The following is an 18050-nucleotide window of genomic DNA, read 5'->3' on the forward strand; positions in this document are numbered from 1 at the left end:
TGATTTATGACGTTCTTGAAAGGAGTGAGCGATATGTATATATGACTTATGTATGTAATATGTTTTGAAATAAATATATAGATATATGATCACAGTACACGTGAGTTCACAACGGCCATGTGTGTTGGATTGAGGAAAGCTGTTGTAACTCAAATTTCGGAACATGTATATGTCTTTTAATTGGCATTTTATTTTACGTGTGAGTTGCTAGACTTTACTGCACTGAAAGATCTCATTCCGAAGGCGTTCAGTCCACTTTCATCATTCTTTTGCCAACTCCATGCTTCACTTAAATTTTTTATCAACTCCATAAATATTAAAAATAAATTAAAGTAAATTTTGTAATTTTTTTTAATTAATTAAATTTTGTGACATCCCTGATTCTTAGTGATGAAATCAAGGCTATTCAAAGCAAACATACAGTACCAATTAATGTTTTATTTCGTAAATTGTATGTGTATACATACTACTACTACTACTGCTACCGTCACGCCGTTTCCCCGCAGGGGTAGGCAGAGAGGATGGAACGCCACACTCTTCTGTCCTGACATACACTCCTCGCCTCCTTCACATCCATACATCTAGTCATAGAATGCCCTCCGATTACGCAGACTTTTGACACCGCCAGATTTTAGGTTCTGATTGATCTGACCGTGCCAAGTCTTTTTCGGTCGTCCTCGTTCTGTTTTCCCTCTCACATTCGCCACATACATTTTCTTGTGTATATATATATATATATATATATATATATATATATATATATATATATGTATATATTTATATATATATATATATATATATATATATATATATATATATATATATATATATATATATATATATATATATATATATATATATATACATATATATATATATATTCTCAGTGGGGGGGGTTAAATAAATATAAGTGATGTTTTCACTGTAATATTTATTCAATATTACCCTGGGCTGGACCGTGTTAACGATCAAGATAAAACACTGCGTTTTTATGTGATGCAGTGCCCTATGCACCATCGGGTGCGGATATGGGGTGGATATATATATAAATAACAAATAAATAATTTTATATGAAAAAGGTTTTTTTTGTTAAATCTTAAATTTATTTGATTTTTTTTACATTATTAAGCATCTGGTTGTATTTCCACGGCTACCAGCGACAATACCACTTCTCCGTACACTTCCACTTCCGTTATCGATCTGTAAGGCATCCTGTGCTCGAAATCACAGAAGTGGGCTCCGTTCACAGATATCTGCAAGACCAGAAATAATAAATCTCACTTCTCTCGACAAACGCATGTTATTTTTTGACATCTCATCAAAGATGTAGAAGAATATGGAGGTCTGGGCATTTACGGGGCTGACGACCGTCATAGGCTGGTTTAAGTGATCACTTTACACACGTGTAACATTCACCAATCCTACCCATTATTCACAACCGCACTACTCAAATTCTTGGAAGTTCTATATATATATTTATATTATCCACTGACACTTGGTGAAGGAATTGCATTTTTAATATATTATTGGATTAAAACCAATATTTTTAGCTTTTCCAATTTTTTTTTATTTGACCAGCGACCGGGTTTCGTCGTTACCGACATCATCAGACTGATGATGTCGGTAACGACGAAACCCGGTCGCTGGTCAAATAAAAAAAAGTGGAAAAGCTAAAAATATTGGTTTTAATCTAATAATATACTATATATATGAACCAATTTTGAAACCTTGTTCTTGCATCACTAGAACTTCACTAGAGACATCTATTGGTGAGATGAAAAGAAGCTTTTTATTGAGCAGAAACTCTTTTATTAGTATGTGAGGTCCGAATCCTGGATTATAATCACACACATGAGAAACGCCAGAAAATATCATTTTCATTTTTATTATTTAAGCTTATAATTTGACCAGATAATTTATTTAACATGTAACATATACATACATTACAGTTTACAAAATTATAAATGTGTCCAAATACTTCTTTACAATTCTGGATTATCTCCGAGTATGAGTTATTAGTTAAAGAAAGAAGAGAGCTTATAAATGATATTTTGAAGAGGAAGGCCAAGCTAATAGGGCACTCAATTAGACATAGCACCTTTCTTAGCAACATCTTCGAAGGAAGAATCTTGGGAAAACGAACAAGAGGCCGCCCAAGAACTTCATACTTCCAGGATTTGAAGCAGCTCATGGACGTCTCCTCCTATTCGCAGCTCAAGAGGATGGCGACTGACAGAGACAAGTGGCTGACACAACAAGGCGCTGCCTTTAGAAGATGATAATGATGATGATGAGTTATTTTTATATTATTTTTTGACGTCTCAACAAACATAAAACGAATTTGGGCACTCTCAAAATAGTATAAAAAAATTAGCTGGTCACACTATTAGCTAAAATACATAATAAAATGAAAATGATATTTTCTGGCGTTTCTCATGTGTGTGATTATAATCCAGGATTCGGACCTCACATACTAATGTAAGAGTTTCTGCTCGATATAAAGCTTCTTTTCATCTCACCAATAGATGTCTCTAGTGAAGTTCTAGTGATTCAAGAACAAAGTTTCTAAATTGGTTCATTTATATAGAACTTCCAAGAATTTGAGTAGTGTGGTTGTCAATAATGGGTAGAATTGGTGAATGCTACACGTGTGTAATGTGATCACTCAAACCAGCCTATGACGGTCGTCAGCCCCGTAAATGCCCAGACCTCCATATTCTTCTTCATCTTTGGTGAGATGTCAAAAAATACTATGAAAATAACTCCTGTAATTGGAGATAATCCAGATTTTGTGAACAAATTAGCTTCTTTCATCTCACAATAGATGTCTCTAGTGAAGGTCTAGTGATTCTTGTACAATGTTTCGAAATTGGATCATTTACATATCTAGACCGTCATAGTAGTAGTGACTTGTAATTGAAAAGAGACCGTTTCGATTCTACAAGGGGAAACAACCCTATTAATAGTAATTTTTAACTGAAAAGAGACCTTTTCGATTCTACAAGGGGAAACAACCTTATTAGTAGCAATTTGTAACTGAAAAGAGACCCTTTCTATTCTACAACCTTATTAGTAGTATTTCGTAACTGAAAAGAAACCCTTCCGATTATTTTAGAGGCCACTAACCTTGAAACCCTGATCATCCACCGTGAAGAGCACCAGGAAGGGAGTGCTGGCGCCGGCTACCCTGGACATGGGGGCCATGAGCGGGATCCCCCCCTCGCGCTCCTCGGAGCCCCACGCCAGGTCCTGGTAGTGGTTGCGCACCACGGAGTTCTCGGTGAACCGGAAGCTGGTGTGGAAGGCCACGTCCTCGCTGGGCGTACACTTCAGGTTGATGACGAGCCTGCGGGTGTGAATTATTACTTAATTTTCGGACAAGAAAGATTTCAATTGGAAACAATTGCAAAAAACGGTTGAATTACAGTCCTAGCTCCTAGTCATACATGCTATATTCCCTTGATCTTCCCAACTGTACCTGCCTCAGCTGCACATATATAGCTTCTGATTTCTCCACTCCTGACCCTGGCATACAGTCCTAGCTCCTAGCTATATTCCCTTGATCTTCCCAACTATACCTGCCTTAGCTGCACATATATAGCTTCTGATTTCTCCACTTCTGACCCTGGCATTCAGTCCTAGCTCCTAGCTATATACCCTTGATCTCCCCAACTGTACCTGCCTCAGCTGCACATATATAGCTTCTGATTTCTCCACTTCTGACCCTGGCATTCAGTCCTAGCTCCTAGCTATATACCCTTGATCTTCCCAACTGTACCTGCCTCAGCTGCACATATATAGCTTCTGATTTCTCCACTCCTGACCCTGGCATACAGTCCTAGCTCCTAGCTATATTCCCTTGATCTTCCCAACTATACCTGCCTTAGCTGCACATATATAGCTTCTGATTTCTCCACTTCTGACCCTGGCATTCAGTCCTAGCTCCTAGCTATATACCCTTGATCTTCCCAACTGTACCTGCCTCAGCTGCACATATATAGCTTCTGATTTCTCCACTCCTGACCCTGGCATACAGTCCTAGCTCCTAGCTATATTCCCTTGATCTTCCCAACTATATCTGCCTCAGCTGCACATATATAGCTTCTGATTTCTCCACTCCTGACCCTGGCATACAGTCCTAGCTCCTAGCTATATTCCCTTGATCTTCCCAACTATATCTGCCTCAGCTGCACATATATAGCTTCTGATTTCTCCACTCCTGACCCTGGCATACAGTCCTAGCTCCTAGCTATATTCCCTTGATCTTCCCAACTATATCTGCCTCAGCTGCACATATATAGCTTCTGATTTCTCCACTCCTGACCCTGGCATACAGTCCTAGCTCCTAGCTATATTCCCTTGATCTTCCCAACTATATCTGCCTCAGCTGCACATATATAGCTTCTGATTTCTCCACTCCTGACCCTGGCATACAGTCCTAGCTCCTAGCTATATTCCCTTGATCTTCCCAACTATATCTGCCTCAGCTGCACATATAAAGCTTCTGATTTCTCCACTCCTGACCCTGGCATACAGTCCTAGCTCCTAGCTATATTCCCTTGATCTTCCCAACTATATCTGCCTCAGCTGCACATATATAGCTTCTGATTTCTCCACTCCTGACCCTGGCATACAGTCCTAGCTCCTAGCTATATTCCCTTGATCTTCCCAACTATATCTGCCTCAGCTGCACATATATAGCTTCTGATTTCTCCACTCCTGACCCTGGCATACAGTCCTAGCTCCTAGCTATATTCCCTTGATCTTCCCAACTATATCTGCCTCAGCTGCACATATATAGCTTCTGATTTCTCCACTCCTGACCCTGGCATACAGTCCTAGCTCCTAGCTATATTCCCTTGATCTTCCCAACTATACCTGCTTCAGCTGCACATATATAGCTTCTGATTTCTCCACTCCTGACCCTGGCATACAGTCCTAGCTTCTAGCCATACATGCTATACACCCTTGATCTTCCCAACTGTACCTGCCTCAGCTGCATATATATAGCTTCTGATTTCTCCACTCCTGACCCTGGCATACAGTCCTAGCTCCTAGCTATATTCCCATGATCTTCCCAACTGTACCTGCCTCAGCTGCACATATATAGCTTCTAATTTCTCCACTCCTGACCCTGGCATACAGTCCTAGCTTCTAGCCATACATGCTATACACCCTTGATCTTCCCAACTGTACCTGCCTCAGCTGCACATATATAGCTTCTGATTTCTCCACTCCTGACCCTGGCATACAGTCCTAGCTCCTAGCTATATTCCTTTGATCTTCCCAACTGTACCTGCCTCAGCTGCACATATATAGCTTCTAATTTCTCCACTCCTGACCCTGGCATACAGTCCTAGCTTCTAGCCATACATGCTATACACCCTTGATCTTCCCAACTGTACCTGCCTCAGCTGCACATATATAGCTTCTGATTTCTCCACTCCTGACCCTGGCATACAGTCCTAGCTCCTAGGTATATTCCCTTGATCTTCCCAACTGTACCTGCCTCAGCTGCACATATATAGCTTCTAATTTCTCCACTCCTGACCCTGGCATACAGTCCTAGCTTCTAGCCATACATGCTATACACCCTTGATCTTCCCAACTGTACCTGCCTCAGCTGCACATATATAGCTTCTGATTTCTCCAATCCTGACCCTGGCATACAGTCCTAGCTCCTAGTTACACATGCTATATTCCCTTGATCTTCCCAACTGTACCTGCCTCAGCTGCACATATATAGCTTCTGATTTCTCCACTCCTGACCCTGGCATACAGTCCTAGCTCCTAGCCATACATGCTATATACCCTTGATCTTCCCAACTGTACCTGCCTCAGCTGCACATATATAGCTTCTGACTTCTCCAATCCTGACCCTGGCAAACCGTCCTAGCTTCTAGCCATACATGCTTTGTAGACTCATAGGCCTACTCTCCAGTATTTATTGCTTTAACAATTCTCTCCACTCGAGACATGATGTGATTAATAGCTCTAGACAGGATGTAAATAATAGCACGAGGCACTCTGTAAGTAATAGCTCGAAACACGCTTTGAAAAATAGCATGAGACATTCTGTGAGTAATAGCTCGAGACACGCTTTGAATAATAACATGAGACACTCTGTGAGTAATAGCTCGAGACACGCTTTGAATAATAACATGAGACAATCTGTGATCAATAGCTCGAGACACGCTTTGAATAATAACATGAGACAATCTGTGATCAATAGCTCGAGACACGCTTTGAATAATAACATGAGACACTCTGTGAGTAATAGCTCGAGACACGCTTTGAATAATAACATGAGAAACTCTGTGAGTAATAGCTCAAGACACGCTTTGAATAATGGCTCGAGACATGCTGTAATTAATAGCTCGAGAAACGTTGTGAATAATGGCTCCAGATTCGATGTGAATACAGCTCGAGACACCTTGTGAGTAATAACTCCAGACACGTTGTGAATAACAACTCTAGATATGATGTTAATAAAAGCTCGAGACGCGCTGTGAATAATGTTTATGTTTTGTACTGTCATTTCTTATTTTTCTCTTGATTTTGAGAAAAAATGGCCAATTGGGTTAATTTGGCAATATGACCAATTCGGCCAATTCGGTTAATTCCGCTAATTCAGCCAATTCGGCCAATTCGGCCAATTCGGCCAATTCGGCTGATTCGGCCAATTCGGCTAATTCGGCCAATTCGGCCAATTCGGCCAATTCGGCCAGTTGAGACTTACGTTACATGGCGGTTATACAGGTGGGTACGAACCTTTCAGCATCTGGGTTGATCCTGCCCTGAACTCGTATTATCGTTCCTATATCGACCCCTCCGGGGATTTTTCCCACAAACGGATTTGGCTGGAAGCAAAACAGGGTTGGTACATAACGACCCATAAAAAGAGCCCATAAAAATAGCCCAACATAATGAAATTATATTATGGGTGTCTAAACTTGATTCCGCCTAAGGTGTCCGCCTCCGTAGTGTAATGGTCAGCACGCTCGGCTACCGTTCTGGAGGTCCCGGGTTCGATTCCCAAGGGGGGTAAAATAAATATTAGTGATTTTTTCACTGTCATATTTATTCAATATTACCCTGGACTGGTACCTGAAGCGGAGGGCTGATCACCTTTCCTTCGTGCGTAAACGATCAAGATAACACTGCGTTTATATGACGCAGTGCCCTATGCACCATTGGGGTGCGGATAAGGATTTTTATTTTTATTTTTAAACTTGATATGAAGCATCTATCGTTCCTTTTTATATGAATGAAGATGGAAGTCAGTCGCTTTATAAACAAGTGTATGAAGCGATCGCTGTAGCCAGCCTAACTTTTTTAACTTATTTTTTTCAAAACATATTACATACATAAGTCATATATGCATATAATATTTCCGATGAGTAATTTCTATTTCTCATTTTGGGACATGGGATTAAGGTTAGGTTAGGTTATATATATATATATATATATATATATATATATATATATATATATATATATATATATATATATATATATATATATACTACTACTACTACTACTACCATCACGCCGTTTCCCCGCAGGGGTAGGCAGAGAGGATGGAACGCCACACTCTTCTGTCCTGACATACACTCCTAGCCTCCTTCACATCCATACATCTAGTCATACATGCCCTCCGATTGCGCAGACTTTTGACACCGCCAGATTTTAGGTTCTGATTGATCTGATCGTGCCAAGTCTTTTTCGGTCGTCCGCGTTCTGTTTTCCCTCTCACATTCGCCACATATATATTCTTAGTCATTCTCTCGCTATCCATTCGCTCCACATGTCCATACCACCGCAAAGAGCTCTTTCTAATCTTTTCAATTATTCCTCGTTCAGCCTGACATTCCTTTCTTATATCGTCGTTTTTAATTCTGTCATACAATGATTTTCCACACATTCGTCTGAGGGAGCGCATTTCAACAGCATTCACTCTGCTTTCATCCTTCCTTTGCCAGTTCCATGTTTCGCTTGTGCGGAATGTGCGGAAAACGACGCATGATACATGTTCGAATGGTAAGATAATCAATGTACGCAAAGCTGAGATAAGCACTATCGATAAAATTAAGACGGGTGTGTTGGGATGGTTCGGACACGTGGAACGAACGACTCGGGAAAGAACGGTAAATGCAGTTGCAGAAGAACACCGAGGAATCCGGCATGATCAGGCATGTCAAATACTAGGGCGTGGTCGGGTCAGGAATAATCGGCGGGTTTGTACGAGGAGATACGTGAACGTGGAAGAGGCGAATGCGTAAACAGATTGATGTGGCGTTAGATATATATAACTAACTAACTAACCAACCCGCAGGGGTAGGCAGAGAGAGAATAGAACGCACACCACTCTGTCCTTGCAAAAATTCTTCGCCTCCTCCACGTTCATGCATCTCCTCATCCCCGCCGATTATTACGACTCCTTACTTGACCACTTTCAAGTATTTGGCATACCTGATCGGGCCATGCTTTATATATGTATATATATATATATATATATATATATATATATATATATATATATATATATATATATATATATATATATATATATATATATATATATATATATATATAATAAAAACCCTTATCCGCACCCCAATGGTGCATAGGGCACTGCGTCATATAAACGCAGTGTTATGTTGATCGTTTACACATGAAGGAAAGGTGATCAGCCCTCCGCTTCAGGTACCAGTCCAGGGTAATATTGAATAAATATGACAGTGAAAAAAATCACATATATTTATTTTACCTCCCTTGGGAATCGAACCCGGGACCTCCAGAACGGTAGCCGAGCGTGCTGACCTAATGGTCATCAATTACACTACGGAGGTGGACAAAATATATATATGTATATGTATATATATATATATATATATATATATATATATATATATATATATATATATATAAATATATATATATATATAGAAGGAAGTGAGTCTGAATTGCTTACCAGGTTCATGGCGTCTACGGAACTTCTAGGGGAGACAGCTGTTACGCCAGCGCACCTATTAAAGTGACTAATTTTACCTTATCTGAGGCATATATAGATGTCATCCAATATATCTTATCTCCGAAGTGTCCGAGATAACGGGATACATCGCGCTAATCCATGAATTTATCAAAAAAACAGATATCGCTCACTCCTTTCAAGAACGTCATAAATCAAAATTCGTCAATTTTCAGTTGTGCATGTTTTCGGAATGCCCAGAAAATCTACTATTTCCCAGCAAAAGAGGCATATTTTTAACTTAATATTTACCCGCTGCAGGGCAGAAAGTGTTGTTTTTGCATTTTGAAGAAAAGGTATTGTTTAATTATTTTTTTAAATAAACTAAATATTTATCAAATGGAGAAAAAACATTCAGGTTTTACCTAAAAAGATCTGTTGCACAGTAAAAAGTTCAATAAGTGGCTTGATATTTATTTTTAACACATTGTGTTATATTTTTGAACTTTAAAAACGTTCTCCTGAAAAATCAAGTATTTTGATTTATGACGTTCTTGAAAGGAGTGAGCGATATGTAGATTGAAAATGTCCATTAAAATTACTTATAATAACGATAAAACCTCGCTGTACGGCCGCTCTTTATACGGCATCTCGCTATAGCGGCCCTCTTCCACTGAGGCGCGTTTTCCATTTACGGCCTAAAATGTTTCGCTATACCGACTAATAAAATGCGTCGATAAATGTGCTTGTCGCAAATCACTGAAGAACGAAATAGGCCAGACATACAAAGGGTGGATAATTTTTTTAAGCCAGGCCCGGCCTCACCAGCGAAAAATTATGACAACAGTGAAAACTGCAGGTTACCATTTCTTCAGCGTCTTCACCGTCATGTTTGTATTCGTAAATAATAATAATAAAACCCTTATCCGCACCCCAATGGTGCATAGGGCACTGCGTCGTATAAACGCGGTGTTATCTTGATCGTTTACACATGAAGGAAAGGTGATCAGCCCTCCGCTTCAGGCACTAGCCCAGGGTAATATTGAATATATGTATCAGTGAAAAAATCACTTATATTCATCAGTTTAGTGGTTAAATACAAGCAAACATATTTTTTTCTCACTTGTATTTAGTGACAAATGTAATAATAAGAGACTGTATACTGCAACATTTTGAGTGTGTCCAAATACTTGTTCACAAAATCTGGATTATAATTAATAATTATTAATATGATTATTATTAATCCAGATTTTGTGAACAAGTATTTGGACACACTCAAAATGTTGTAAATAAATTATCTGGTCAAATTATAAGCTTAATAATAAAAATGAAAATGGTATTTTCTGGCGTTTCTCATGTGTGTGATTATAATCCAGGATTCGGACCTCACATACTAATATAAGAGTTTCTGCTTAGTAAAAAGCTTCTTTACATCTCACCAATAGATGTCTCTAGTGAAGTTTTAGTGATTCATGAACAAGGTTTCTAAATTGGTTCTAACTAGAGAAATAGAACTTCCAAGAATTTGTGTAGTGTGGTTGTCAATAATGGGTAGAATTGGTGAATGTTACACGTGTGTAAAGTGATCATTTAAACCAGCCTATGACGGTCGTAAGCCCCGTAAATGCCCAGACTTCCATATTCTTCTTCATCTTTGATGAGATGTCAAAAAATAATATGACTGTATACTGTATAAGAGACTGTAATAGAGATTGTATACATTCAAAATAAACATTTTTTTAAACAAAAGAGTAGTTTTATTTTTAAAAAGCTTGGATGTGGTGTTCAACACCGTAATGCTGTAATGCCGTTTGTCCGCCTCCGTGGTGTAATGGTCAGCGTTTAGCTACCGTGCCGGAGGTCCCGGGTTCGATTCCCAGGGGGGGGAGGTGAAAATAAATATTAGTGATTTAACACCGTGGTATTTATTTAATATTACCCTGGACTGGTTCCTGAAGCGCGAGAGTGATCATTATTTCGAGAAATAAAAATACTTTGTGTTCTGATCCACTCACATTTTTATTAACCAACTAGTTTCGGCAACAACCTGTTGCCCTCTTCAGGGTTACATTTATCACTTAGGTTAGAACACAAAGTATTTTTATTTCTCGAAATAACATATCAAGATGATCCACAAAGTTAATGCTTTCAATATTCAAAACAAGAGTGATCACCTTGCCTTCGTGTAAGTAATGATCAAGATAACACTGCGTCAATTTGATGCAGTGCCCTATGCACCATTAGGTGCGGATAAAAATGCTGTAAATCTATTGTGGACTTGGAGGAATTTTTACATTTTTTTATGGACCGGAAAGGGTTATGTGTACATAAAACCACCAAAAGAAAATTCCATCGTCCGTAGTTTGTATCATATCCCATGTATGGAAGTATCTCACTATGGTGACCATTGCTGATATGGTATATTCTTGTTAAAAGACAATCGCAACATTTTGTGATTGACTTTTAACTACACATTGATGATAATACAAGCTGCCATAACTGTCTGCTAGAGCGACTCAAAGTAAATTTGATTTGTAAAATCTAGTTATACAGTAGCCATGATACTAGCAGATGGTAAAATGGTTTAAAAAGTATATAAATATATACATATATATATATATATATATATATATATATATATATATATATATATATATATATATATATATATATATATATATATATATATATATATATATATATATATATATATATATATATATATATATATATATATATATATATATATATATATATATATATATATATATATATATATATATATATATATATATATATATATATATATATATATATATATTTATATACATTTATATATATATATATATATATATATATATGTATATAAATATATATATAAATATATATATATATGTTTATATACATATATATATATATATATATATATATATATATATATATATATATATATATATATATATATATATATATATATATATATATATATATATATATATATATATATATATATATATATATATATATATGTATATAAATATATATATAAATATATATATATATGTTTATATACATATATATATATATATATATATATATATATATATATATATATATATATATATATATATATATATATATATATAAATATATTTAAATATATAAATATATATATTTATATATATATATATATATATATATATATATATATATATATATATATATATATATATATATATATATATATATATATATATATATATATATATATATATATATATATATATATATATATATATATATATATATATATATATATATATATATATATATATATATATATATATATATATATATATTTATATTTACATATATATATATATATATATATATATTTACATATATATATGTAAATGTGTATTTTGATCAAAGGAATTCATATTAATATAATTTAGCAGGTTGTTTAAATTTAAGTATATTTTTTTATTTATATTCACAATTCTTTCGATAATTTACAATATATATTTAAAAATGTTCAGTTTATTAATCGCTTGGTCCATAACGCTTCCACGACAACCATGTACAAAGGCAAGTGCCCACAGAGGAGTGCACACAGACCAGCACACTTAGACAAGTGCACACAATTGTGCACTCGCCATCGTGAGCGGTAGTGACGGCGAGCAGTAGTGACGGCGAGCGGTAGTGACGGCGAGCAGTAGTGACGGCGAGCGGTAGTGACGGCGAGCAGTAGTGACGGCGAGCGGTAGTGACGGCGACCAGTAGTGACTACTCAGGTCGGATCTCCAGCGCCACGGAGGACACGCTCGCCTCCCCGTACACCTCGATGTGGGTCACTCTCTGGTAGGGCAAGCGATGGCAAAATGTCGTGAACAGGATTCCGTTTAAGAAAAGCTGAAATTATACAAAACAAATACACTAAGTAGTTAGAATAATGACATATCGCGCACTCCTTTCAAGAACGTCATAAATCAAAAATCATAAATTTCCAGTTGTGCATGTTTTCGGAATGCCCAGAAAATGTACTATATCCCAGCAAAAGCGGCATATTTTTAACTCAATATTTACCCGCTACAGGGCAGAAAGTGGTGTTTTTATGTTTTGAAGAAAAAAATTATTTTTTAAAAAAACTAAATATTTTTCAAATGGAGAAAAAACCTTCAGGTTTTACCTAAAAAGATCTGTTGCACAGTAAAAAGTTTAGTAAGTGGCTTGATATTTATTTTTAATACATTGTATTATATTTTTAAACTTCAAAAACGTTCTCCTGAAAAATCAAGTTTTTTTTATTTATGACGTTCTTGAAAGGAGTGAGCGATATGGGATCGAATGCGCCGCAGTCGAATGTCAAAAATGAAGACTATAAGGAGCCTGTCTGGCAAGAGTCTTTTAAGCCTTTAGATACAGTTTAGAGACTTATTTATTATAACTGGATACAGTTGTTAGAATCAGTTGGGAGCATGAAAATTGACTGCATTTGTAGGAAATAAATGTTGGCACATGAAATCATACTGTAGACACTGTTGGCAATAGATGTCTCGTAGCTCCAAAAGTTCAGCTTCCTGAAGTAATTGGTTGGATAGAAAAGTTTAAAAAAATTCAGCATGATTTTAAAAATAAGTTTTCGAACTTTTATTTTGGCTAATATATCCCAAATTAAAACAAGGTTTAAATTCTACTTTATTTACATACATCGCTCACTCCTTTCAAGAACGTCATAAATAAAAAAACTCGATTTTCAGGAGAACGTTTTTAAAGTTTAAAAATATAATACAATGTATTCAAAATAAATATCAAGCCACTTATTGAACTTTTTACTGTGCAACAGAGCTTTTTAGGTAAAACCTGAACAATACGATACAGTGTCCTATGCACCATTGGGTGCGGATAAGGGTTATAAGAAGAATGTAGAACTACGCTTGCTAGACTGCGTGGATGTTCGCGCGGCTGCGGGACGCTGCTGTCGCCACTGTGTCAGCAACATACCCGCATTCCTCGCGATGTCTTTTGTGAAAGAGGCTCCCCACTCACCGAGTAGGCCCGGTCGTCCGCTATGATGGTGATCTGGAAGACCTGCCCCGGGCGCAAGGGCATGCTCCCGTCGCGCTCCTCCTTGCCCCAGGAGCGGCCGCCGCAGTGGTTCCTCACGACGCTGTGCTCGGCGAAGCGGAAGCTGGTGTGGAAGACCACGTCTCCGTTCGCTTGGTTCTTCAGGTCGATCACTAGCCTGGAAAAACATTCCCAGACCTGATACAGAAACATCTAGGCTTCCTGACAGACCTTCTCTATAATAATAAGCGAGGTACATTAAGAGCTGTCCCACCGCATTCCCAGACCTGATACAGAAGCATCTAGACTTCCTGACAGACCTTCTCTATAATAATAAGCGAGGTACATTGAGAGCTGTCCCAAGGCATTCCCAGACCTGATACAGAAGCATCTAGACTTCCTGACAGACCTTCTCTATAATAATAAGCTAGGTACATTGAGAGCTGTCCCACCGCATTCCCAGACCTGATACAGAAGCATCTAGACTTCCTGACAGACCTTCTCTATAATAATAAGCGAGGTACATTGAGAGCAGTCCCACCGCATTCCCGGACCTGATACAGAAGCATCTAGGCTTCCTGACAGACCTTCTCTATAATAATAAGCTAGGTACATTGAGAGCTGTCCCACCGCATTCCCAGACCTGATACAGAAGCATCTAGACTTCCTGACAGACCTTCTCTATAATAATAAGCGAGGTACATTGAGAGCAGTCCCACCGCATTCCCGGACCTGATACAGAAGCATCTAGGCTTCCTGACAGACCTTCTCTATAATAATAAGCTAGGTACATTGAGAGCTGTCCCACCGCATTCCCAGACCTGATACAGAAGCATCTAGGCTTCCTGACAGACCTTCTCTATAATAATAAGTGAGGTACATTGAGAGCTGTCCCACCGCATTCCCAGACCTGATACAGAAGCATCTAGGCTTCCTGACAGACCTTCTCTATAATAATAAGCGAGGTACATTGAGAGCAGTCCCACCGCATTCCCGGACCTGATACAGAAGCATCTAGGCTTCTTGACAGACCTTCTCTATAATAATAGGCGAGGTACATTGAGAGCTGTCCCACCGCATTCCCAGACCTGATACAGAAGCATCTAGGCTTCCTGACAGACCTTCTCTATAATAATAAGCGAGGTACATTGAGAGCTGTCCCACCGCATTCCCAGACCTGATACAGAAGCATCTAGGCTTCCTGACAGACCTTCTCTATAATAATAAGCGAGGTACATTGAGAGCTGTCCCACCGCATTCCCAGACCTGATACAGAAGCATCTAGCCTTCCTGACAGACCTTCTCTATATTATTTTTTGACATCTCATCAAAGATGAAGAAGAATATGGAAGTCTGGGCATTTACGGGGCTTACGACCGTCATAGGCTGGTTTGAGTGATCACTTTACACACGTGTAACATTCACCAATTCTACCCATTATTGACAACCACACTACTCAAATTCTTGGAAGTTCTATATATATGAACCAATTTAGAAACCTTGTTCATGAATCACTAAAACTTCACTAGAGACATCTATTGGTGAGATCAAAAAATCTTTGATGAGATGTCAAAAAATAATATGAAAATAACTCCTGTAATTGGAGATAATCCAGATTTTGTGAACAAGTATTTGGACACACTCAAAATGTTGACCTTCTCTATAATAATAAGCTAGGTACATTGAGAGCAGTCCCACCGCATTCCCGGACCTGATACAGAAGCATCTAGGCTTCTTGACAGACCTTCTCTATAATAATAGGCGAGGTACATTGAGAGCTGTCCCACCGCATTCCCAGACCTGATACAGAAGCATCTAGGCTTCCTGACAGACCTTCTCTATAATAATAAGCGAGGTACATTGAGAGCTGTCCCACCGCATTCCCAGACCTGATACAGAAGCATCTAGGCTTCCTGACAGACCTTCTCTATAATAATAAGCGAGGTACATTGAGAGCTGTCCCACCGCATTCCCAGACCTGATACAGAAGCATCTAGGCTTCCTGTCAGACCTTCTCGAAAGTTGCGAAATTTATAGGAAATAAACAAAATTCTTTCCGAATTTCACGGTGAATTTATATTTAAAAGCTTTCAATATTCCTGTCAATACCCATGCCAATCTTAGTAAATACAAGTTTGTTAATCCACCATCAAATTTTCTAGAAGCACCTCGGTCTGTTGACGACAGTCAACAGTCTGACTTCTCCTAGAAGTTCTACATATGTTTCTCCCATCAATGATCAAATGTTGACAGGTTTCTGATTTCCCCACACTACGTAGTTTATCCTTGCTGTTCTCAGCACAAATTAAAATAAAACATGTTTTTAGCCAGAAGAAACAAAAATCCACGTAATCTTGTACATAACAAGTAAGGTATAAACAATAAATGCAACCCCGTTTAAAAAATAAATAAAAAAAGGTTGGAAGTGCATAAGAACATCATCGCACGTAGATTCATTCTAAAGCACAAAACACAAGACGGGACTGAATGTCTACTTACTAGTTCAAAACTCCATGAACACTAAACTTGCTATAACCAAAGTAAATATAGTAACTAAACTAACTCACGGAACTGAACTGGCCATAGGACGAGTGCCGAACATTCGGGGGCAGAGATTTTAGACTTTACAGATATGTACACCATATACTCACTTCTCAGCTCTTGGGAACACCTCCCCCGACACCCTGAGGATGGTCCCAATTTGCATCCCACCATGGATCCGACCAACAAATGGCAAAGACTGAAAAATAAACCGAAAAGATGTCATTTACTAGCTAACCCTCACCCCGCTTCTCTGTTTTTTCAAACATTCATCGGCTCTTCAATTGTTTGTCGGCAATATATAAATATATGTAAAGCTGTATTATATTATAAAAGGAATAAGAATACCCTGCCTACCTCAGAACAGGTATTTCCAAATTCCTAGTGAGGATAGAGAAAAAAAAAAAAAAAAAAAAAATGCCATGAAGTCCCCGTACGATCCCTAATGTGTGGAAGGGACGCAGGAAGGCAAAATGATGCAATGAAACTGAATTCAGATAAAATACAATCCGTCAGACGTATGTACGGCAGAACGATGTTTGACTGATGTTCGAATGGTGATAGGAAGAAGGCGTATATAAGTAGAGAGTGGCTCCGCTGCAGCACTGGGGCGCTGTTCAGAGCGGCTGCAGACTGACACGATGATTGCCAACCTTCAGCGTGGAGTACTCGGGCCGTTGTATAAGGGGAGAGAAATAGCGAGTAATAGGTATTATATTACAAGGCGGCGTGGAAGGTAAACGCAGCGTAGGAAGAAGGCGTATATCCTGGCTCCGCTGCAGCACTGGGGCGCTGCTCAGAGCGGCTGCAGACTGACACGATGATTGCCAACCTTCAGCGTGGAGTACTCGGGCCGTTGTATGAGGGGAGAGAAATAGCGAGTAATAGGTATTATATTACAAGGCGGCGTGGAAGGTAAACGCAGCGTAGGAAGAAGGCGTATATCCTGGCTCGGCAACCCGGCTGCCCAGAGCGGCTGCAGACTGGCGATGACCTTCGAGGTGGCACAATGAGATGAAGAAGAAGAGACTAATTATTCTTACCGACATTGCGACGGCTGGTGGACACAGAAGTCACAATGAGCGTTAATGATCTAGTTACGGTATACTCGCAATAGGCGTTGGTAATCCTCTTTCAGTAGAAAATAATACAATTCTAAAAGATAACGCGATTTATCAGTGCCTGATTATATTTATCTACGGAAATATTGTGATATCTGTTCTGAGAAATGCAATACCTGAAATATATTTAAAGTTAAAGCTTAGTATGTATCTGTATATAAATAAATGTATATATATATATATATATATATATATATATATATATATATATATATATATATATATATATATATATATATATATATATATATATATATATATATATATATATATACATATATATATATATATATATATATATATATATATATATATATATATATATATATATATATATATATATATATACA

At 37.8% G+C, this 18050-nt stretch overlaps 2 protein-coding genes across 2 annotated transcripts; both read right to left on the minus strand.

The window, feature by feature from the left end:
• Positions 1-1124: 1124 nt before the first annotated feature.
• Positions 1125-9861, minus strand: LOC148300677 (galectin-7-like). Its single transcript, XM_088274435.1, has 5 exons — positions 9836-9861; positions 8975-9029; positions 6772-6860; positions 3127-3346; positions 1125-1253 (listed from the first exon to the last, which is right to left on the minus strand). The coding sequence occupies exons 1-5, from the start codon at positions 9859-9861 to the stop codon at positions 1125-1127; spliced, it is 519 nt and encodes a 172-aa protein (XP_088130561.1).
• Positions 9862-12431: 2570 nt separating this feature from the next.
• Positions 12432-17703, minus strand: LOC148300678 (galectin-4-like). Its single transcript, XM_088274441.1, has 4 exons — positions 17623-17703; positions 16690-16778; positions 14021-14216; positions 12432-12883 (listed from the first exon to the last, which is right to left on the minus strand). Exons 1-4 carry the CDS (start codon positions 17626-17628, stop codon positions 12758-12760), a joined length of 417 nt encoding a protein of 138 aa, XP_088130567.1. The 5' UTR covers positions 17629-17703; the 3' UTR covers positions 12432-12757.
• Positions 17704-18050: the final 347 nt, after the last annotated feature.

The sequence above is a fragment of the Brachycentrus maculatus genome, unplaced genomic scaffold, assembly GCF_059751285.1.
Source record: "Brachycentrus maculatus isolate JH-2025_06_01 unplaced genomic scaffold, ASM5975128v1 h1tg000672l, whole genome shotgun sequence".
NCBI lineage: Eukaryota > Metazoa > Arthropoda > Insecta > Trichoptera > Brachycentridae > Brachycentrus > Brachycentrus maculatus.